The sequence below is a fragment of the Phyllobates terribilis genome, unplaced genomic scaffold (genome assembly GCF_046119375.1).
Source record: "Phyllobates terribilis strain yellow unplaced genomic scaffold, ASM4611937v1 Scaffold_8__6_contigs__length_399053987, whole genome shotgun sequence".
NCBI classification, from domain to species: domain Eukaryota; kingdom Metazoa; phylum Chordata; class Amphibia; order Anura; family Dendrobatidae; genus Phyllobates; species Phyllobates terribilis.
The window spans coordinates 34,097,957-34,122,801 of NW_027362768.1; the positions used below are offsets into that span (position 1 = coordinate 34,097,957).

At 48.1% G+C, this 24,845-nt stretch overlaps 1 protein-coding gene across 3 annotated transcripts in view; it reads right to left on the reverse strand.

The window, feature by feature from the left end:
- CFH (complement factor H) overlaps positions 1–24,845 on the reverse strand; it is a 1,056,626-nt gene that overhangs the window by 491,583 nt on the left and 540,198 nt on the right. For 2 of the 3 annotated variants that reach the window (XM_073642934.1, XM_073642933.1), the window contains exon 13: positions 6,127–6,300. The exons of the other annotated variant lie outside the window; for it this stretch is intronic. In XM_073642934.1, coding sequence (XP_073499035.1) covers positions 6,127–6,300 — 174 coding nt within the window. The remainder of the gene's footprint in view (positions 1–6,126; positions 6,301–24,845) is intronic. 3 annotated transcript variants of the gene reach the window in all.

A 24,845-nucleotide genomic window follows, 5' to 3' on the forward strand; every position in this document is an offset into this window, starting at 1 on the left:
GTTTTATGTGCAGCATGAGATGGTGCATTATCATGCAAAAAAATGATCTTGCTGTGAAATACATGGTTCTTCTTCTTGAACCATGGCAGGAAGTGCTGTTTGAGAAAATCCACATACATTATGGAGTTCATCTTTAGCGCCTTTAGGGATCCTAAAGGGGCCGACAATCTCTCTCCCCATGATTCCAGCCCAAAACATTACTCCACCTCCTCCTTGTTGGCGCTGTAGCCGTGTTTGCGTGGGGTGTCCATCAACCAGCCATCCTCCACTCCATCCATCTGGACCATCGAGCGCTGCACGGCACTCATCCGTGAACAAAACAGTTTTGAAATCAGTCTTCATGTAATGTTTGGCCCACTGGAGCCGTTTTTTGCTTGTGTGAAGTGGATAGAGGAGGTAGACAGGATGGCATATGCACAGCTGCAAACCTCTGAAGGACCCTGCATCTTGTTGTTCGGGGGACGTTGAAGGCACCAGCAGCTTCAAAAACTTGTCTGCTGCTATGACAAGGCTTTTTTGCCGCTGCTCTTTTAACCTGACGTAATTGCCTGTAGGAAAGAGTCCTCAATTTGCCCTTATCAGCACGCACACGTGTGTACTGTGAATCAGCTACATACTTCTTGATTGCCAAGACACTTCATCCTGATCATCGCACAATGTTGATTGTAGTCATGCCTTGACCTAAACACTCCACAATTTGTTGCTTCTCAGCAGCCGACACATCCTTTTTCTTTCCCATTTTGGCAGAAAATGTAGGCTGCTTAATAATGTGAGTCAGCCTTCTTAAGTAGTCTTGCCTTTCATTGGACACACCTGCCAAACTAATTAGCACAGGTGTCTGCAATTGCTTACAGTGATATAAAGAGCCCTGACACACATCACCATCAATGAGTTTAACTGACAAACAAACAAATTCTTCCCTTATCACTCCTAAACACTTTTTGCATAATAATTTGGAACACAGTGTACATGTGCTTTTCCACAAAACACCAGTGGTTCACGTAGTGAATCTTACAGTTCTAACTTGCCAACCGTGGTCTGTATGGAGTTGTTCAATAAAGGGCCCAAAATTAAGATAACATAGATGGGAGAGGTCTCTATGAATAGGAATTCCTAAGTATTTGATACCCTGTGAGGGCCAGGCAAAGGGAAAGTTGGACTGGATGGAATCCTATATGGATTTGGGGAGGGAGACATTGAGGGCCTCAGACTTCGCTGCATTGATTTTAAAATTTGACCATGTAACAAAGTGATCTATTTCAGCCATAACAGCATGGATGGATATATGTGATTGAGTGATATATACTAGTACATCATCAGCAAATAGAGAGCACTTGTACTCGGTTCCTCCCACCTCAATCCACCTAATATTGGGGTTATGGCGAATTGATGAGAGCAGGTGCTCCGTCACTAGGATGTATAAGAGAGGGGACAGAGGACATCCCTGCCTTGTCCCATTGGTGATTGTGAAAGGTGATGAAAATGTTCTGATGCACCCCCTGGGCCTTGGGACACCCGGAGCCGGACCCTTTTTGGTGGATGCTGGTGGTTGTAGTCTTCGTGGCGGCGACCCGGTTCCGTAGCTCAGGGTGGTCAAACCAGTGGCGGAACTATTTATGTGGTTTTGATGTTTAAATGTCCGACTACGCCACCCGTGGATTGCGGTCAGAGTGAACCGCCGCTGCAGGGCAGACCGCTGAGGCTGGTGTTGTGGGTGCAGCAGAGCGTAGCATAACTCCCCACGGGAGGAGTATAGCCTCAGGGCAGTTTATGCGGAGGATGGGGGTGATGGTGCAGGGCAGCAGCAGTAACGACACGGAGTCAGTGATGCAGTCCAGGGCCTTTACTCACAGTTCTTATTATCCAGACCACGTCTGCAGGTAACGGCTGCCCACGTCATACTGTGCTCACCAGGTGAGGGGCTCAGACAACTCCCAGATAACTTTGGAGCGCTTCACAGGACCCCCTTTGTGTGTCCTTTGTCTGGCCTTTCTTACCAACCCTTCTGTCCGGCTGCCTCGGGCCTCCTCTTGTTAAACTTGGCGCCAGTTTCCCTGACCCTATGTGCTGCCCTCCTAGCGGGTGTAGCGAGGGGCTGCGCCACATAAAATGTCACAGCCTCCGGTTTCTAGCTGAGGGTCGTTTCCTGCCTCCACTAGTTTCGGGGACCGGTCTCCCCCTTTGGCCTGACCCCTCCATGCAGGTGGATTGGGGCGTGCGGTGGCGACTCGCCCGTCCGCACCCCTGGGATCCCTTCGTTCCTCGTTCCTGGAGCCTTCTCCGCTCCTCTTCCTTCCTTCTCCCTCTTCCAGGCCTGGGCCTCTGTTACTAGGCCCGCCTCCGGAGCAGAGCTCATGCAGAGCCCCTGCTCCCTGCCACTTCTACTCAGACTTCTCTGCACTGAACTAAGATGGTGCCCACCTTTTATACTCCCTTCTCAATGCACCCAGGAACTGCTTCCTCCCTGCTCATGCACTACAGGGTTCCCCTTCCTCAGTGTTCCCTCCCCCCACTCCAGCCAGGGACAGGGACTGTCGTGCCCATCTCAGGGGCATATTGGTCGCCCTGCCCCACGGCAATGTGGTGTAATGCATGCAGGTGTCGGGTCCTGATCCACACTCCATTCTTACCTGAGAGTGAGATATCACACCTCTGGGTGAGGTGCAATACCTCTGTAGCAACCGAGCCCTCAGGGTGCTACAGTTCCATTTATCTTCAGCCTAGGTGACGTATTGCGATACAGGGCCGTGATTTTGGCTATAAAAGGGTCCCCTAGACCCCTACCCCAAGCTTTTTAAGAGAATCATATATGGCGTGCCAGGAGACTCTATGGAATGCTTTCTCAGTGTAGTGCCGGCGTCCCTGCCCTCTGCTAGGCAGGGACGCTGTTCCCCTCACCGCTCTGCTCCGTGCCTGGCGTCCTCCTCCCGCTCTGCTGGCAGCGCGCGCTCCTTCCCGGCCACTGTGCTTAGGGCGCGCGCGCGCGCCCTCCCTCCCTCTTAAAGGGGCCGCGCGCGCCGTCCTAAGGAGTCCCCGGCCAATGGCCGGAGGACTTTACCATATATAAGGCACCTCCTCCAAAATGGAGGTGCCCGAGCAATGTTGTTGCACCGTTCTACTCTGCTTCAGCCCTCAGGTCCCTTGCCAGTTACCTGCCAGTTACCTGCCAGATTCCTGCCAGCTTGCTGTCCTAATCCTGCCTGATTTCCTGTTACCTGCCTGCCTGCCTGAGGTCTGACGGTCTGCCTTACAACTCCGGTCAGTCTGTCTAAGGACCAACTTGCCCGCTCACCTGGGAGCGCACATCAGCTACCTGCCTGCTTGCCTGAAGTCCGACGGTCTGCCTTACAACTCCGGTCAGTCTGTCTATGGACCAGCTTGCCCGCTCACCTGGGAGCGCTTCTCCGCTACCTGCCTGCTTGCCTGCCCGGAGGCTCCGCTGTCACGTGCTGTGACCACCAGCTATTCCAGACTCTTGCCCGCTCACCTGGGAGCGCTTCTCCGCTACCTGCCTGCTTGCCAGCCCGGAGGCTCCGCTGTCACATGCTGTGACCACCAGCAATTCCCGACTCTTGCCCGCTCACCTGGGAGCGCTTCTCCGCTACCTGCCTGCTTGCCAGCCCGGAGGCTCCGCCGTCACGTGCTGTGACCACCTACTATTCCAGAGACTCTCGCTTGCTCACCTGGGAGCACACATCCTCCATCTGCCTTGCTAGCCTACCTGGAGGTTCAGCCATCACAGGTCGTACCTACCCTTTACCTAGAGACTGCCCCGGTCACTTGCCGTGACCTCCAGCCCGTTCTTCCAGAGACTGCCCCGGTCACTTGCCGTGACCTCCAGCCCGTTCTTCCAGAGACTGCCCTGATCACTTGCCGTGACCTTCTGCCCGTACACCCAGAGACTGTCCCGGTCACCTGCTGTGACTGCCTGCCTGGTCGCCACCCGCTCCCTTACAAGGACCGCTCCCTTGTATAGTAGCCCAGAGGTTCCGCCTCCCAGACCCGTTACACTCAGCATCCAACGAGAGTATCTAATTACAAATTTTTAACTGCATCTAGCCCAGGAAATACTTTGTGCCTAGTAGCAGTGTCTGCTAGTCAGCGGATTATCCCAGCTGTTAAGCAAGCTACACCACCTGTAGTTTGGACACTTAATTTTTTCAAAGGAAATGCTTTGGGACCACGGGATACTCAGTGAAGAGCATCAGGAGGCACCCCAAGGCATAGGGGCTGGGACTGGCAATAGGATGCCTTGCGGTGGACAGCCGAGCTCGATCCTTATAAAAGCTTTTTAACTGCAGCAGCTTTAGTGGACGCTACTGGAGCTGGAATTACGCAGCTGCTGGCATGAGACTTGCCCTCCAATAGATCCTTGTAAATGGATTTAAAGTGTATTCATTCAAATTAGAGAGACAATTTAAATTAAAAAGCTTAGAGCTGCCTCCACCACAGGGGGGCTCGCTCGACCCACCAGCGGACAGGCACCAGTATTGGGAGAGGGGGGCTGGCCGTCAGGGTTCACCGCGGCTCTGGCACAAACCCGGCGACACGGAGGTGGCACGGGCAGGAGCGGACTGAACGTGTCGGCTTCTCACTTTTTGGATTTTAGAAGGGCATGACATGCCTATATCTGTGTCTCCCCCTCCTTTTACTCCTCCACCTCTTTTCTTTTCGCATGACTATATGTACTTGTCACTTTTCCATGTGTTAGTTATGTCTTCTGAGCAGTTTGTCAGCTTTTGGACACCTTTGAAGGTGTTTTCTATGTGTTTCTATGTGTTTTTGTTTGCATGCCATTGGTTTTAACGGTGTTCGAAGGTGTTCGACGAACAGTTCGACGAACAGTTCGGCGAACACACGGGTGTTCGACGAACCGAACCGAACTCGAACACTACGGGGGTGGCTCAACACTAGTGATTAGCTGCAGCTGAAGTCCCATTAATCAGTTGTAAAATCGCATGAACTTACATATAAGAGCAATCAAAAGGATATCAGCCTTCATAGTTTTAAACCGAATGTAAATTTAAATACATTTTCAATTCCCTGAAGTACCCTTTAACGCACTGAAGTATACTACAACCAGATTAGACACTTTTCTATACCTATGTGGATTGAGATCTGACCTCCTATCCATACACTGTACAAGCTCATATTGACACTCCTTAGACATCCCTCATCTTTTATACTGGCTGTTATAGCCCTATGACTGGTGGTGCTAGACCAAGCAATGTAATAGCTGCAGAGCATTATGGGAAACCCCAGCGGCCGTTCCTGATGTCATTAGTCCACTTTCTGATTCTTCACCACTATCTAAAATGGTGAGGGACATTATTTTTTTAAACAAATCTACCCAATTAAATGGCAGATTATTTGTACTTGTGGGGATATCCTCTAGGGATTGATATGCTAATCTCAGATGTAGGAGTTAGTCCAGAATATAAAAATAAAGAGAACTTCACTGTTGAAACTGCTAAAACCTATTTACAGTAGACTGGTACAAAGCTTGTTTTTCACATCTTCTGTTTTACACAGAGGTGAAGATGTAGCAGTTGCATATGGTGGCACATATCCACATCAGGAGCATGCATAACATTTGCGGATTGGGAGAAAATTTCCTGTCGGATACTGTCAATTTTTTCTTTGAAATAATTGGCTAGATCGTCAGCGCTGAGGTCAGTGGTCGGGGCCTGTGCTGTTTGAATAAGAAGAGAGTGGTCTAATTTAAAAAAAAAGGGCTATCCTAATGAGATAACCACTTTAATGATTTCTTTTCACATTAGCACAAATGGGCACTTTCAGGTTAAAATAATAAGATATTATTATGGGTCACGATTATTTAAGTGGATGTAATTTTCTGTAAAACAAATAGTGAAACAGACACATAACAAAATTTTTCTTTATACTGTTTGGATAACCCTTCGTGTTGAAAAGCTGATCATGAGGTCCTGCTTCTGAGCTCTCCATGATTGTAATGAGTCCTATAGAGCAAAAGTTGTGTGTCTGAGTGACTCTATTCTCGATCTGGCAAAGAAAAGTGATAATAGACCCTACATGGCTGATGTAGGTGGTTGCACACAAAATTTATTAAAAAAACAGCACTATGGTTCACTAAAGTTGCAAGCTCACTTTGACAAGTGGGTAATGTCGGATTCCATCCATTTTCTGTACAAGTGCTTGATGGAGATCCATTTCTTTCAAAGCCATGCTTGCATGAAAATGAAACTTTAGTATTAGTCCTATAAGATTGATAATGGGGACTTCGTACAAGATTTGAAGTCTCTGGAATGTTGCACTCAATATCTGAAAGAGAAAAATAGGAAGTTAAACCTAAATTTTCCTTTTTGCGTTTTCATTGTTTCCTCTTTTATTTCTAAGAGCCATAACACTTATTTTTCCATGTCAGGTTGTACTTTTAAATGTCACAATTCATTTTAATATGAAATGTACTGGAAAACGGGTACAATTAAAAAGTACAGAGACATGGTGAAAAAAACATGCAAACCCACTGTAGTGATATTGTTTTTTTTTGGTTTTGTTTTTACAGTGTTCTTGGTGCAGTATGAATTGTGTGGCAACTAGTGATGAGCGAGCATACTCGCAAGTACTCGGTACTCGCCTGAGCATCTCAGTACTCGAGATGCTCAGCGCTCGCCGAGTACTTGAGAGATGCTCGGGTGGATGCTCGGGTCCCCTCCCTGCATGTTTGGCGCTCTTTGGTTGTGGCATTACAGTGATTGGCTGGCCGCATATCATCATCAGGTCTATATCAGACCTGGCGCTGCTGTGCTCGTCAGTCTACTTCGTAATCAGGCAGTGTAGGGAGAGGTGCTGCTGAGCTAGGGAGAGATTTGATTGTGTATTAGGTAGTGTAGGGAGAAAACAAGTACATTACACATATCCATCTCAACAAACAGTCCTTCTAAGGGCTAATCCATCTGCAGAGATATCAGGCAGGCAGTGTATATAGGCAGGCAGGCAGTGTATAATGCATACTGCAGTGCATATAGTACAAGAGGCTCCATTCCAGTTTTACCTTCCGCTGCTGTTAGACATTTCTAGGCAAAGGTCCAGGTCTCAGGGGCCAGGAATAATTATTGTTTTATCTTAATCTTCATTATTTGCTTTAAAAGCAAACCAGAGAACACAGTTTTTCTGCGCCATTTGCTTGTTGGCACTGCAGAATACAGCCAGGTCCTTTCCATATTACAGCTCTAAAAATGCAGCTATTTAAAATTGTGCTTTCTCCGTTATATGGATCACATATAATTGCGCTGAAAATACTGCCATTTTTGGCCTCCATTCAAATTTTTTTCAGTGTGTCAGCAAAGTTTTTGACACCAGTTTGCTGTACAAAACAGTTACCTACAGGCCAGGTATTTAAAACTGTGGTTTCTCCATCACACGGATTACTTATAACTTCGCTCCAAATTCAGCCATTTGTAGTGAGCATGGAAGATATTGTCCTCCATTTAAAATGGGCAAGGCGCGTAGCAAGGGACGGAGAACTGGACGTGATGGTGATGGTGCATGCAGAGGCCAAGGCCATGGGCAAGCTGAAAGTGTGCCACAACAAACACCCACATCTTCTCACCCGACCTTCCTGTCCCAATTCCTAGGGGACCGCAGCACACCACTATGGAACCCAGAGCAGTGTGAAAAGGTTGTTTGTTGGATAGCGGATAATGCTTCCAGTCACTTAGCCGCCACCACCACCACCCTGTCTTCCACATGGTCAAATCTCAGTAGCTGTGAGTCTGGACTGCATATTCCTCACCCTGATCCTCCTTCCTCCCACTATGCCGAGTGCCTGGAGACAACTGATCCAACACTTGGACACTCTGAAGAGCTGTTCACTTTTCCATTTATAGATTCGGGCTTCTCGCCCGGTCCACTTGAAGCGGGGCAAGTAGAGATTGCATGTATCAATGCCAAATATTTGAGCAGCCACGGTCACACGAAGGCTATGGTGAGAAAGTGTCACAAGAGGTGTACCATAATTAGACACAATTGCCAAAAAGTCAGGAGGAGGACCAGGGTGCGGAAGTGGAAGGCGAGGTGGTGAATGATATAGTAACTGACCCAACCTGGCAGGAGGACATGCAGAGTGAGGACAGCAGCACACAGGAGGAGGGAGGCAGAGCACCCCAACAGGCAGGAAGAAGCAGTGTGATGGCCGCAGACAGAAGGCGGGCAACCGTTCCCCGTACCACCAACACAAACTAAGTTGCCAGTACAACTGTTATGTCTTTCGAGTCTGGTTGTTTTTTAAAGACTATGCCGATAACCCCAAAAAGGCCATTTGCACCACTTGCCAGGCCAGCTTCAGCAGGGGTCGCAAAACTAGCACCCTGACCACCACCAGCATGATCAGGCACATGGCAGCAAAGTACCTGACTTTGTGGGCCAAACCGCAGGGTCCAGGAACAGTGTCTGTGGGTGGCACCATTGCTTTTTGCGCTGTTGTGCATGCAAGCCAATCCTCTGTCCATGGTGCATGCGAAGATGCCTCCTGCCCTGCACTTGTCATTGTACAATCTCAAGTAGCAGCATCAGGAAGCAGGTCCATGTCCTTGTCCCAGCGCAGCGTTCATTTGTCCATACCCCAGTAACGCAAGCGCAGATATGCAGCCAATGCCCCACAGGCCACACTACTAAATTCCCTCAAGACTGCTTGCATTCGAAATGTTGCCTTTTAGGCTCGTGGAGATGGAAGCATTCCGCAACCTGATGGTGGTTGCCGTCCGTCGGTACTCGGTCCCCAGCTGCCACCATTTCTCCCAGTGTGCAATCCCCGCATTACACACTCACATGTCCCACAACATTAGCCATGCCCTCAACAACGCTGTTACCGGGAAAGTCCACCTAACCACGGACACGTGGACAAGTGCTTGTGGGCAGGGACGGTACATCTCGCTGACGGCACACTGGGTTAACATAGTGGAAGCCGGGACCCAGTCGGACCTTGGGATGGAACACGTCCTCCCGACGCCAAGGATTGCGGGCCCTAGGTCAATCAAGGTTGCCCCCACAGTCTACTGCTCCTGCACCTCATTCTCCTCCTCTTCAGCCTCCATCTCCGAAATGACCACATCAGTCACAAGTTGGAAGCACTGCAGCACTGCCTCTGCCAAGCGGCAACAGGCTGTGCTGCAGCTAATATGCTTAGGTGACAAACCAAACAATGCCGAAAAGTTGTGGACAGTTCTGAAAGAGCAGGCAGATCTGTGGCTCACACCGCTGAACCTACAGCCAGGCAGGGTCATGTGTGACAATGGCCGGAACCTGGTGGCGGTTCTGAGCAGAGGCAAGCTCACACACGTACTATGCCTGGCTCATTTGCATAACCTCGTGGTTCAGCAGTATCTCAAATCCTACCCGGAGCTGCCGGATCTGCTTGTTAAAGTACGCCATTTTAGAAAGTCACCTACAGCTACGGCCGCCCTTGTCGTGTTTCAGCAGCGTTTGCCGCTTCCGGCTCACAGACTGGTGTGAGATGTCCCCACGCGTTGGAACTCTACACTGCAGATGTTGGGAAGGATTTGTGAGCAGAATAGGGAAGTTTTTGAGTACCAGCATCAGCAAGGCTGTCGGTATTCAGTTCAGACTCCACACATAAATCTTAGGAGTGGACATGGATGTCAGACATATGTACCATCCTCCAAACATTTGAGATCTCCACCAAGATGGTGAGCGGCGATGATGCCATAATTAGCGTCACCATCCCACTTCTCTGTCTTATGAAATGCTCTCTGCTCACTATCAAAGAGGATGCATTGCAGGCGGAGCACGACGAGATGGAGCAAGAAACCATACAGGGTGATTACATACAGCCAAGCCTCATCTTATCCCAATGTGAATTAGGTGACAATGAGGAAGAGGAGGAAGAACAGGAGCAAGTTTCATGCGCTATAGACGGTACTACCTGCACAACTGTCATACCGTCTGTTCAGCGAGGATGGCCAGAGGACAGAGAGGAGGAGGAGAGCATGGTCAGTCATCCTTTTGGTGAGGACACAGAAGTCTTGCCTGTTAGCAGTCTGGCACGCATGGCTGATTTTATGTTACGCTGCCTTTCCCATGACCCTCGTGTTCTCAAAATTTTGGGTGACAGTCATTACTGGTTGGTGACCCTTCTAGACCCACGCTACAAGGAGAACTTTATATCTCTTATTCCTGAGGCGGACAGGTCTACAAAAATGGGGCAGTACCAGAAGGGAACTACTAAAGAAAATTCCCATCTGAAAGCGCTGGTGGCAGAGGTCAGTCCATTGGACAACCAAGGAGCACAGGCGAGAGAGACATAACTTTAATCCAGCAGAGGCAGGGGAACACTGTCAAAGTTCTGGGAGAATTTTCTCAGCCCCTCCCATCGCACAGGCCCTGAGGCGCGGGGTACTCTCACAAGGAGTGCAAAGTTTGGGTAGAGGCTGAGGGAGTATCTTGCCGACCGTACCAACGTCCTCCGTGATTCCTCTGTGCCTTATAATTATTGGGTATTCAAGCTGGATACGTGGAATTAACTGGCTTTCTATGCCTTGGAGGTCCTGGCCTGCCCTGACACTAGCGTTTTATCAGAGCATGTTTTTAGTGTTGCCCGAGGCGTATCGTATAAGGTGAAGCTCAGCACAATGGAGATTGGACAATAGATGTTTCCAGAAATATGGGTGAGATCGTCCTGTTTACTTAGATAAACTTATCTTTCCCTACTATTTGACCCATGTCTAATTAACTGGAGATATTTGTTGTAGGGTTACTAAGAAGTGTATGGGTCAATTCCCTGCCTATTGGTTTGTTTGTGCATATTGAGTATCAAATCCTGGGAAGGAGGGCTAACAATGGAAAGATCCTAACACTGATTTGCTGCGTGTTTGGTAAATAATCATGTTAATTTTTGTATTTCTCCTGTCCAATAAGCATCTCTTATCATATTTGACACTGACCTCTATGCTCATTTATTATTGAGGTGATTAAGGTTCCGTTTGGTCATTGCTATGTATCACCAGGTGCTTTTTGTTGAGTGACTATTGACTATTGTAAGCAGGACTATCCTATTCAATACATACTCTCCTGTAAATACGGGAAATTTGTGTACTTTGGATGACCAGTAACACAAGAGAGGTCACTTGAACATTTGATGTCTTTATATCAGGTGTGACATTGGAGAAAAGGAGGGTATGAGTGGATCACTCTCCTAGTTTTTGTATTCATGTTAGTTTGTGAGTAGTGATGTGCGAGCACTAAAATGCTCGGGTACTCGTTGCTTGGGTCGAGCAAATTGGAATACTCGGGTGCTTGACCCGAGCAACGAGCCCAATGTAAGTCTATGGGAAACTCGAGCATTTCTGATTCCCAGGTCACTTCTGTCAACAACGTTGTCAGAGGTATTACTCCACTTTTAGGGACTCACAATAAAACATACCAAAACGAAACCAAAATGGATTTTCCTGGGAAATATGTTAAGGAACATCCTTTTCATGACATGCACAATATATATAAAGCAAAATAAATAACCAAAAATAAAAATACTCCTCCACACCTTGGGCTATGTTCACATGCAGCGTTTTTGTTGCGTTTTTTGCACTTTTGCATTGCTTTCAACCAAGACAAATGCATTCACCAGGAAATGTCATTTTAACATTTTACAACCTTATCTGGCCATGTGGTGTGTGACACATCATCAGATACATGCATACAGTGCTGAAAAGACATGGGAACAGCATGGGGAAGACCTCTGGAAGCATCTGACTCCCAGGTCACTGCCTAAAAGTGTGCCCATCATAAGTGATCCTTGGCGCATGCTAAGATGCCTACAGCCATGAACGTGTTGTTGCAGACTTGCAACAATCACCGTCCATGTCCTTGTCTCACTGCAGCGTTCAGTTGTGCCTACCCCATTCCTTGGAATGCAAGCGCAAGTATGCAGGCAGACTATACTGCCAAATTTTTGACAGCTGCTTGCACTTAAAATGTGGCCTTTTAGGCTCGTGGAGGCGGAAGCTTTTCACAACCTCATGCTGGCAGCAGCCGGGTGTCCATACTCGGTCCCCAGCCGCCACTATATTTCCCGGTATCGTTCTCCGCCTTCCACAAGCACGGGTCCCACAACATTACTCGTGCCCTCCCCAGTGCACTTACTATGAAGGACCGCCTAACCACAAACACGTAGACAGGTAAATGTGGCCAGGGACGGTACGGAGCCAGTCCACAACTTTTTTTGCTGACAGTTGTATTCAAAGAACTGGCATAGAGGGAAACATTATCTACCCTGCATGTCATTTCTCACAGGAAGTTGGGTAATGCAGCTTGTTGCAGAAGCAATGGCAGCCCGTCCATCGTCAACTCGCCCTTGTCGGTGGTGCTTTGACATGCACACATCTTTCTTTGCGCATTTAATTTCTTGAATATAGAGTTGGACAATGACCTGATCTGTAATGCGGTTTGAGAAATAACATGCATAAGCATGGCTGATCCACATTAAAAAAGCAGCCATAGAGTGTCCGGGAACATTCCCCCACACTTTTCTTAGCCAGGGCTGCTTTTCATCAGGGTTGAACGGGCCCACCAGAGAACCGGAAACTCCTCCGGCGGGCCCTGGCTTCTCCTTCAGGAGAGTTCATAGTGCCAAGGTGAGGCCATGATGATGATAGAGGCCACCATCTGCTTAGTTTTCTGTTACTTGGAATGCAAGTGCAAGTATGCAGCCAGCCAGCCACCCACAGGCCGCAACACTAAACTGCCAGATTTCTGGGCAGCTTTTTGCACTTGAAATATGGCCATTTAAGCTCGTGGATGCGGAAGCTTTTCACAACCTCATGCCGGCGGCGGCCGGGTGCCACTATATTTCGCGGTATCGCCTCCGCCTTCCACAACCACGAGTCACACAACATTACCCGTGCCCTCACCAGTGCACGTACTGGGAAGGACTGCCTAACCACAAACACGTGGACAGGTGAATGTGGCCAGGGACGGTACGGAGCCAATCCACAACTTATTTTGCTGACAGTTGTATTTAGCTCAGTGAAAGGAATGGCATAGAGGGAAACCATATCAACCCTGCGTGTAGTTTCTCCCAGGAAGTCATGCAAAGCTGCTTTCACTTGAAATGTGGCCTTTTAGGCTCGTGGAGGTGGAAGCTTTTCACAACCACATGCCTCTTGCCTCGTGTGCATACTCGGTCCCCAGCCGTCACTGTTTCTCCTGGTGTTGTCGCCGTCTTCTACAAGCGCCGGTCCCGGAACATTACTGCTGGTACTTTTCTGTGGAAATTTGCTTGCCTCCTACCAGCCTGGAATATTTTCAGCAAACTATGGTACGACACCATGGCATTAGCACTGCCCCCAGTACCAGTAGCGAAGCCATCCTCAATTTCCTTCTCAGGAATATTATTTGGTAGACTGAGTGGCTGCCCAAATACATTTTCTCACAAAGGAGCTGAAGATAGAGTGGCAGTAGGTGCAAGTTTCTCCAGCCTGTTAGATATTAGAGGGTGAAATGCAGCACATTGGATCAGTGGTTAGCACTGAAGACTTGCAGCGCTGGGATCCTGGGTTCAAATCCCAGGAAGGACAACATCTGCAAGGACTTTGCTCTCCCCGAGTTTACGAGTGTTTCCTCCTCAGTAAAAAAAAGCAGCCATAGAGTGTCCGGGAACCTTTCCACACACTTTTATTAGCCAGGACTGCTTCTCGGCAGGGTTGGACGGTCCCACCAGAGAATCCTTTGGTGTGCCTTGGCTTCTACCTCAGAAGAGTTCATGATAGCGCTAACTTTGCAGCTGCTATGGGCCTCTTGAGTGGGGGAGAAAGGTTAGCCCTCAGAATCAAATCCTCTGATGGGCACAATGTTTTTCAATCTGAAACAGCTTCTCAGTGGGAGTTGTATTTCACTACATCCATATTATTTAGCTCGGTGAAAGGACTGGCATAGAGGGAAACCGTATCTACCTTGGCTGTCATTTCTCCGTCACCAGGTTCTGCCCATTGTCACACATGACCATGCCTGGCTGTATGTTCAGCGGTGAGAGCCACAGATCAGGCTGCTGTGTTATAGCTTTCAACAACTCTGCAGTGCTGGGCGGTTTGTCAATTAGGCAGTAGGCATGTTATCTTCAGCACAGCATGTTGCCGCTTGGCCAAGGCTGTGCTGCAGTGCTGTCAGCTTGCGACTGATGTGGTCATTTCGGAGATGGAGGAGGAGGTGCATGAGCTGAACAATGTGATTACATTGTTGTTAAATTGGTGACGTTATTGAGTACCCAGTGACTGCAAGGGCTGCCAAAAATTTGGAAGCAACTCAATACCCCTTTGAAGAGACATAGAGGAGGGTCTCAGTAAAAAAATTGTTCCCATTATAAAGGAGCGGGTCTCCTATAGTGATAATGCCCATGCTGTGACTGCAAGGGCTGCCAAAATTTAAGAAAAACCCCACTAAGAATTTAAAGACACACGGAGCAGAGCCACAGTAACAAGGTACGACATGTTCCCATTAGAAAGGAGATGGTCTGCTGTACAGTCATAGGGTATGCAGTGAGTTCAAAGGCTGACAAATTTTAGTAAAAACACCACTAAGAATTTAAAGACACATGGAGCAGGGCCACAGTAACAAGGTACGACATGTTCCCATTAGAAAGGAGAGGGTCTGCTATACAGTCATAGGGTATGCAGTGAGTCCATCGGCTGACCAGTTTTAGGAAAAACCCCACTAAGAATTTAAAGACACACAGAGCAGGGCCATAGTAACAAGGTATGACATGTTCCCATTAGAAAGGAAAGAGTATGCTATACAGTTATAGGGTATGCCGTGAGTACAACGGCTGACCAATTTTAGGAAAAACCCCACTATGAATTTAAAGACACATAGAGCAGGGCCACAGTAACGACAACTTCCTATTAGAAAGGAAAGAGTCTCCCATAGTGTTGGCCTATTCAGTGAATGCAAGCGCTGCCAAAAATTTGGAGGCACTTCAATGCCCCTTGGAAGAGACGTGGAGGAGGGCCTCATAAAAAAATGTTCCCATTAGAAAGGAGCGGGCCTCCTATACTTGTAATGCCCATGCACTAAGTGTATGGGCTGACAAACATTTACCCCTGGGGGGTATACATGAACATACTGTATAAAAAAATATTTTTACGGGCATCATAAGCACCCTTTAAAAAAATTAGGTGGGTGTTGCATCATGGACCACGCTCACCCTGGTGATATGGTGGTGGAGGATGAGGAGAAGGAGGAGGATAAGAGCAAATAGCCAAAATCAGGAAGCATATACCCATGTGTGGGTGTGGAAAGGTGCATGGGAATACACCTCCCAAGAAAAGACACTGGATTGGAATTTATGTTACGCTGCTATCATTCGGTGGTGTTGAAAAGTCTGGCCCAATCCAGCCCTTGTTCATTTTTATAAGAGTCAGCCTGTCAGCATTTTCAGTTGACAGACGGATGCGCTTATCAGTTATAATTCCACCAGCGGCACTAAAAACCCGCTCTGATAAAACGCTGGCGGCAGGGCAGGCCAGGACCTCCAAGGCGTAGAGAGCCAGTTCATTCCACGTATCCAGCTTGGATACCCAATAATTATAAGGCACAGAAGAATCAAGGAGGACGTTGGTACGGCCGGCAAGGTACTCCCTCAGCATCTTCCCAAACCTTGCACTCCTTGTGAGACTACCCCGCGCCTCAGGGCCTGTCCAATGGGAGGGTCTGAGAAAACTCTCCCAGAAATTTGACAGTGTTCCCCTGCTGATGCTGGATTGAACTTGTGTCTCTCTCGCCTGTACTCCTTGGTTGTCCAACGAAGTGTGCCCTCAGCCACCAGCGTTTTCAGATGGGAATTTTTTTAATAGTTACGCAACAAAGGCCTTCTGGTACAACCCCATTTTTGTAGACATGTCCGCCTCAGGAATAAGAGATATAAAGTTCTCCTTGCAGCGTGGGTCTAGAAGTGTCACCAACCAGTCATGACTGTCACTCAAAATTTTGAGAACGCGAGGGTCATGGGAAAGGCAGCGTAACATAAACTCGGCCATGCGTGCCACACTACTAACAGGCAATACTTCTATGTCCTCACCAAGAGGATAAAATACAAAGAGAGAGAGAGCGCAAAGCCCAATAGGGTTACACCTGTAGACATAGGGAATAATAGTAAAATGGTGGTTCTCACCTGGTTGGGTTGTGTGAGGACACAACTACCATAACATATAAAAGGCAGCTGCAGCGGATCTCCAATAGGTGTCCCACAGGACCAGAATAAATCCAAAGGCGGTGAAGGTAGAGATATACGTCCGCGCCGCTGAAAGATCCTCAAATCAGGAACATATAATAAAAAAATATATATATTTTTTTACTTTATTATATGTTCCTGATTTGAGGATCTTTCAGCGGCGCGGACGTATATCTCTACCTTCACCGCATTTGGACTCACCAAGAGGATGACTGACCATGCTCTCCTCCTCCTCCTCTCTGTCCTCAGGCCATCCACGCTGAACAGACGCTATGACAGCTGTGCAGGTAGTTCCGTCTATAGTGCATGATACTAGCTCCTGTCCTTCCTCCTCCTCTTCCTCATTGTCACCCAATCCACGTTGGGATGAAATGAGGCTGGGCTGTGTGTAATCACCCTGTATGGTTCCTTGCTCCATCTCATCGTGCTCCGCCTGCAATGCATCCTCTTTGATTGTGAGCAGAGAGCGTTTCAGAAGACAAAGAAGCGGGATGGTGATGCTAATTATGGTGTCATCGCCGCTCATCATCTCCTCAAAGTTTTGGAGGATGTTACATATGTCTGACATCCGTGTCCACTCCTGAGGTCTTATGTGTGGAGTCTTAACTGAATACCAACGGCCTTGTTGACGCTGGTACTCAACAACTGCCCTCTTCTGCTCACAAATCCTTCCCAACATCTGCAGTGTAGAGTTCAAATGCGTGGGGACATCACACACCAGTCTGTGAACCGAAAGCTGCAAACACTGCTGAAACACTGCAAGGGCGGTGGAAGCTGTAGCTGACTTTCTAAAATGGACACATAGGCGGCATACTTTAACAAGCAGATCTGGCAGCTCCGGGTAGGATTTGAGAAACCGCTGAACCACGAGGTTAAGCACATGGGCCAGACAAGGTACGTGTGTGAGCTCGCCTCGCCTCAGAGCCGCCACAAGGTTCCGGCCATTGTCACACACAACCATGCCTGGCTGTAGGTTCAGCGGTGTGAGCCACAGATCTGCCTGCTCTTTCAGAGCTGTCTACAACTCTTCAGCATTGTGCGTTTTTTCACCTAAGCATATTAGCTTCTGCACAGCCTGTTGCCGCTTGGCCGAGGCATTGCTGCAGTGCTTCCCGCTTGTGACTGATGTGGTCATTTCGGAGATGGAGGCTGAAGAGTTAGAGGAGGATGAGGTGCAGGAGCTGTAGACCGTGGGGGCAACCCTGATTGACCTGGGGCCTGCAATCCTTGGCGTCGGGAGGAAGTGTTCTGTCCCAAGGTCCGACTGGGTCCCGGCTTCCACTATGTTAACCCAGTGTGCCGTCAGCGAGATGTACCGTCCCTGCCCACAAGCACTTGTCCACGTGTCCGTGGTTAGGTGGACTTAACCGGTAACTGTGTTGTTGAGAGCACAGCTAATGTTGTGAGACACGTGCTTGTGTAATGCTGGGACGGCACACCGGGAGATATAGTGGCAGCTGGGGAACGAGTACCGAGGGACGGCCTCCGCCATCAGGTTGCGGAATGCTTCCATCTCCACGAGCCTAAAAGGCAACATTTCGAGTGCAAGCAGTTGTAAAATGTGAGAATTTAGTAGTGTGGCCTGTGTGGCGTTGACTGCTTATTTGCGCTTGCGTTTCAAGGACTGGGGTATGGACAACTGAACGCTGCGCTGGGACAAGGACATGAACGTGCTTCCTGATGCTGCTACTTGAGAGTGTGCAACGACAGGTGCAGGGCAGGAGGAATCTATGCATGCACCTTGGAAAGGGGATTGGCTTGCATGCGCAACAGCGCAAGAAGCAAGGGTGCCACCCGCAGACATTGTTCCTGGACCCTGGGGTTCGGCCCACAGAGTCGGGTACTTTGCTGCCATGTGCCTGATCATGCTGGTGGTGGTCAGGCTGGTCGTTTTGCCACCCCTGCTGATGCTGGCCTGGCAGGTGGTGCAAATGGCCTTTTTGGGGTTATCGGTAGAGTTTTACAAAACAACCATACTCGGGAAGACCTAACAGTTGTACTGGCAACTTCCTTTGTGTTGTTGTTACGGGGAATGGTTGCCTGCCTTCTGTCTGTGGCCACCACACTGCTTCTTCCTGCCTGTTGGGGTGCTCTGCCTCCCTCCCCCTGTGTGCTGCTGTCCTCACTCTGCATGTCCTCATGCCAGGTTGGGTCAGTTACTATATCATCCACCACCTCGTCTTCCACTTCCGCACCCTGGTCCTCCTCCTGACTTTCTGGCAATTGTGTCTCATTATCGTCCACCTCTTGTGACACTTTCCCACCGTCACCTTTGTGTGACCGTGGCTGCTCAAATAATTGAGCATCGCTAAACGCGATCTCCTCTTGCCCCGCTTCAAGTGGACCGGACGAGAGGCCCGAATCTATAAATGGAAAAGTGAACAGCTCTTCGGAGTGTCCAAGTGTGGGATCAGTTGTCTCTGGGTAATCAGCATGGTGGGAGGAAGGAGGATCAGGGTGAGGAATATGCGGTCTAGACTCACGGCTATTGAGACTTGACCGTGTGGAAGACAGGGTGGTGGTGGTGGTGGTGGCTAAGTGACTGGAAGCATTATCCGCTATCCAACCAACAACCTTTTGACACTGCTCTGGGTTCAAAAGTGGTGTGCTGCGGTCCCCTAGAAATTGGGACAGGAAGGTCAGGTGAGAAGATGTGGGTGTTTGTTGTGGCACAATTTAGGCTTGCCCACAGACTTGTCCTCGGCCTCTGCATGCACCATTACCATCACGTCCAGTTCCCCGTCCCTTGCCACATGCGTTGCCCATTTTAAATGGAGGACAGTATCTTCCACGCTCACTACAAATGACTGAGTTTGAAGCGAACTTATATGTGATCCGTGTGATGGAGAAAACACAGTTTTAAATACCTGGCCTGTAGGTAGCTGTTTTTAACAACAAACCAGTGTCAAAAACTTTGCTGACACACTGAAAAAAAAATTTAATGGAGGACAAAAATGGCAGTATTTTCTGAAAATGTATATGTGATCCATATAACGGAGAAAGCACAGTTTTAAATAGCTGGATTTTTAGAGCTGTAATATGGAAAGGACCTGGCTGTATTCTGCAGTGCCAACAAGCAAATGGCGCAGAAAAAACGTGTTCTCTGGATTGCTTTTAAAGCAAATAATGAGGATTAAGATGCAAAAAAAATTATTTCTGGCCCATGAGACCTGGGCCTATTTCCAGAAATATCTAACAGCAGCTGCTGACAGAACTGGAATGGAGCCTCTTGTGCTATGTGCACTGCAGTCTGCTATATACACTGCCTGACTATATACACTGCCTGCCTGATATCTCTGCAGGTGGATTAGTTAGTCCTCAATAGGACTGTTTGTTAAGATGGATATGTGTAATGTACGGTTTTTCTCCCTACACCACCTAATACACAAGCAAATCTCTCCCTGACACAGCAGCAGCTCTCCCTACATTGTCTGATCCGGAGCGACTGTGACAAGCATGGCGGTGCCAGGTCTGATATACACCTTATAACACTGTGTGGCCAGCCAATCACTATAATGCCCACAACCAACATGGCTATGGCATTACAGTGCATGGCAACCAATCCCTGCATGTTCATTGGCTCTCTAAAGAGCGCCAAACATGCCGGGAGGGGACCCGAGTTCCTGCCCGAACAACCCGGAAATACTCGCCGAGCGCCGAGCTTGTCGAGCACCATGATGCTCGGGCTTGTACCGAGTAGTGGCGAGCACGGAATAATTAGCTATATTGTATTTGAATTTTTGGCATGGAATTATAAATGATAAGCGCATCCGCCTGTCAACTGAAAATGCTGACAAGCTGACTCTTATAAAAATGAACAAGGGCTGGATTGGGCCAGACTTCTCAACGCCACCGAATGATTGCAGCGTAACAAACTCAAATCCAGTGTCTTTTTTGGGAGGTGTATTCCCATGCACCTCTTCACATACACACATGTGTATACGCTTCCTGATTTTGACTATTTGCTCTTGTCCTCCTCCTTCTCCTCATCCTCATCTTCCACCACCATATCACCAGGGTGACCGTGGTCCGTGACGCAACACCCACAGAATTATTTTAAAGGGTGTTTATGATGCCCGTAAAAATATTTTTTTATACAGTTTGTTCATGTATGCCCCCAGGGGTAAATGTTTGTCAGCCCATACACTTAGTGCATGGGAATTAAAAGTATAGGAGACACACTCCTTTCTAAAGGGAACATTTTTTATGAGGCTCTCCTCCACATGTCTTCCAAGGGGCATTGGAGTGCCTCCCAATATTTGGCAGCCCTTGCAATCACTGCATATATCAACACTATGGGAGACCCACTTCCTAATAATGGGAACATTTTTTTTCAAGAGGCCCTCCTCTACGTCTCTTCCAAGGGGCATTGGAGTGCCTCAAAATTTTTGGCAACACTTGCATTCACTGCATAGGCAAACACAATGGGAGACCTACTTCCTAATAATGGGAACATTGTTTTCAGGAGGCCCTCCTCTAAGTCTATTCAAAGGGGTATTGGGGTGTGTCCAAATTTTGGGCAGCCCTGCCACTCACTGCAAACCCAATAACAGTATAGGAGACCCACTCTTTAGTAATGGGAACAATAAAACATAGCCACCTGATGTCTCTCTAAGAATAGTGAGGGCCGACTGCTGGCCCTATAAAAATAGGCTTTGTGACTTTCAGAGTCCCTCCTTCATAAATGAAACATGAAGTGTCTGATGATATCTCACACACCACATGGCCAGATAAGGTTGTAAAATGTTAAAATGACATTTCCTGGTCCTGAGATTCTGACAGGAAGAGCAGGGTACATGCCATAGAACAGTGTTGTGCACCGGCTACACTGTGTTCCATGCAGGAATATACCTTCAATGTATTTTTGCACTTGCTAATGTGATAAAGGAAGCAAACAAGCCTATGTAGGCCACTTTTTTATTTTTTAGGGTTGAAATTCAGCTATCTGCAGAGCTTGTCAGTGCAGAGCTTCTGAGTGCAGAGCAGAACAACCTTTTTTTCATTTGCTAATGTGGTAGTGCAAGCTGTGTTAGCCCAGTTTGTCATTTTTTTGGTGGGTGAACTTCAGCTGTTTTCAAAGTAAAAAACAGATTTTTTGTCTAGCTAGGCAGAGTCTACAAAAGATTTTTTTTTGTGTGGCAAAGGTCATACACTCTGTTATAAGCCACCTAGTCCTTTTAATGGAGGTGAAATTCAGTTCTATTCAGAGCTTGTACACAGTCAAAAAATTTATTTTTGCTGTTCCTAATGTTTTACAGCGGCTAGATCTGATTTTGAAATAGTTTGGAGAATATCTTGCATGCTATACAGGTGTCATCTACAGTAAAAAAATGCTTTGTTCAGTTGCTAATGTTATACAGCAGGGATATATCAGTTTGAAATAGTTTGGAGAATATCTCATCCACACTAAAAAAAAATATTTTCTTCTGTTTCTAATGTTATACAGCACGGGCATCTCATTTGAAATAGTTTGGAGAACACTCTGCTATTCGTCAGCTACTACGTTAGTGACGGTGAATTTCAGCTATTTTCAGAGCAAAAACAAAAAAAAATTCTATTGCTAGCCACAGTCCATCAAAGATTTTTTTGTGTGGCAAACATGATACAGAGTGCTAAGAGCCACCTACTATCTTAGTGGCGGTGAACCTCAGCTGTTTTCAAAGTAAGAAAAAAGATATTTTCTGTTGCTAGGCAGAGTCCATAAAATATTTTTTTCTGTCGCAAATGTGTTACACTCTGCTATAAGCCACCTAGTCCTTTTAATGGTGGTGAAATTCAGCTGTATTCAGAGCTTGTGCAGAGTCAAAAAATCTATTTTTTTGCTGTTCCTAACATGAGCAACATGAGTGGGGAAAAAAATAGGTTGTAATGGAAGGGGGAATAGGCTTGGCGTTCAAGATATACTTGGGGTAGGTAGTAATGTTAGTGAAAGCACTAGCGAATCAGCACCTTCATGTCCTATCCAAAAACAACTGATAACTTCTGTTACTGGACGGGCTACTTCACTCCCTTTTTTTGGCAGCCGCACAGCGATACGCCTTGTTGATATTGGCCAGAAAGAGTAGGTGCTCCAGTGGATGGCAAGCCATGCTTCAAGTGGCCTCTCCTTTTCTTCCTCCACCTCAACATCACACACAGTACAGTCCACAGAGGTGGCACCCCAATTATCCTTGCTTCCCCCCGTGTCACAACTGTCCAAGTGCCCAACTAACTGTAGTGAACCACAGATGGGCGAGTCTGTAGAACTGTTCACACATCCTATTCCATGGGCATCAGAAGTCAAGAAGAGAAGTAAAGCATCTACACCGATGCCCACAATTTTTTTTAGGTTCAATTCGGCGCAGGGCGGAGAAAGATCCGAGCAGGTTCCTGACCCTCGTCACCAGACATTAACCACCGGGGACAGAGGTGATCCTGATGAGACTCAGGCATCTGAGGCTCATGCGGACTTTACTGTGCTGTCAGGGCAACAAGAGGAGAAGGGTCAACCTGAGGGTGAGGAATGGAATAACATATTGGATGATGATGAGGTTGAAGATCCTACTTGGTGTGACCCAGAGTCACACAGCCGAATAGCTAATCTGAGGAAGTGGAGGAGGAAGAGGAGGAGACACGGATTGATGCAAGCATGAGGAGCACTGCATCCTTACCCACAACTGTGGCTGTGGCCAACAGCAGTCGCAGGTCTGCAGCTTGCAGGGGTGGCAAGGGTTGCTTAACCTGGGCCTTTTTTGAGACAGCAAAGGATGAGCCAACTCACGTTATCTGCATACTTTGCAAGAAAAAACTCAGTAGAGTGAAAAAGTGCAATAATTTGACTACTACATTCACGAACCTTCACATGCGCACACAACAGGCATTACGCTGGGAATCTCACTGCACTAAAATACAGACCAGCGTACCTCAACAACCATCAGATGCCCCATCAACTGCATCCGCTGCTTCTTCCTCCTCCTCTGTTACCGTGCCAAGTATTGGCACGCAGGTCTCCCACCGCAAAACTTCTGGTTCTCTACCCGCTCCAGTCAGCCTGAGTGAGAGCCTGTCAGCTGTAACGGAAGTGGACATGCCTGCTGCGTTTGTTTCATTGAGCACACCACACGTTTCTCAATATACCAGAATATCTGCGACTGCACCTCACTCAGAGGCCAGCAGTTTGTCCGTATCACCGTACTCCGCCCTCTCTCAGCACACTACAGCCAACCCTAGGTCCTGCATTTGTGGTCACGCAAGAGATTTTTTCATCCTACACATCACAAAGCTAAGAGGTTGATAAAAAAAAAAAAGCTAAGAGGTTGAACTCCACCACCTCCAATCAGTTGGCCATGGAAATGCTGCCTTTCTGCCTGGTAGATACAGACAGTTTCCGAGAGCTGATGACCGACGCAGTCCCCCAGTACCAGTTGCCCAGTCACCATTACTCCTCTAAGAAAGCTGTGCCTGCACTACACCAGTATGTCGCAGACAACATCACCCGTTCCTTGACTAAATCTATGTCTGCCAGGGTGCACTTCACCACAGACACCTGGACGAGTAAGCATTGCAAAGGGCATTACATTTCGCTGACTGGGCACTGGTTGACTCTGGTGGCTGTGGGGGTAGGTGGGGAAGGGGCTGCTCCACACATCTTGGAATCCCCAAGGCTTGCAGAACAAGTGTTTCACACTTGCTCCACTGTTTCTGCCGCCTCCACCTCCTCTAGAGCCTCCACCTGTGCACTCAACCTCTGCCTTAATGAGACACGCGTTCCAAAAGTGAATCCACACCACCTCTGTACTGCGCAGCCAAGGCTCACCGCAATCAGGCAGTCTTCAAATTAATATGCCTTGGAGATCACTGTAATACAGGTGAAGAGTTGTGGACAGCTCTCCAGGCTCAGTTTCAGCAATGGCCGTCTCCGCTGAACCTGGAGCCACATGCCTTGCATGGCTCATCTCTTCAACCTGGTGGTACAGTGATTTCTCTGTCACTTTCCCGGCCTGGATGAGCTGCTTCAGAAAGTACGGAAGCTGTGTGCTCACTTCCGCCGTTCGCATCCCTCATGTCATCGACTTGCATCGATACAGAGGTTTTTGTCCATTCCAGTTAGCGGGTTGATATGCGATGTGCTGCCACGGTGGAATCCCACTATGCACATGTTGCAGTGACTGTGGCAGCAGCAAAGAGCCCTGACGCAGTATGTCATGTTGTATTGCCTGGGCCAACGCAGTACAGACGTGGGGCATATCACGTTTACGGAGTGGGAATAGATTAAGGACCTCTGCACCCTTCTGCACAGTTTTGAAATGGCTACTAAACTAGTTCGTGCTGATGATGCCATCATCAGCATCACTATTTCGGTTATCTACATGCTGGAGCAAACTTTTAATAGTGTGCAGCAGGAGGTGGTTGTCCCAGAAGAAGAGGATGCGGAAGGGATAAGAATGTCTCAAAGTTCCAGACTGTCACACAGGCGGATGCCAAGTGTCGGTGGCTTCCTGCGATCAAGGGGGTTTGGTGATACCAGACATTGTTAGTGAAGGTGCAAGAGCCGAGGAACAAATGGAGGAGGAAGAGGTGGTGGGTGAGCAACAGTCAGAAGATGAAGAGGATAATCATTCCCTCTCTGTTGAACATGGTTGGCAGGAGG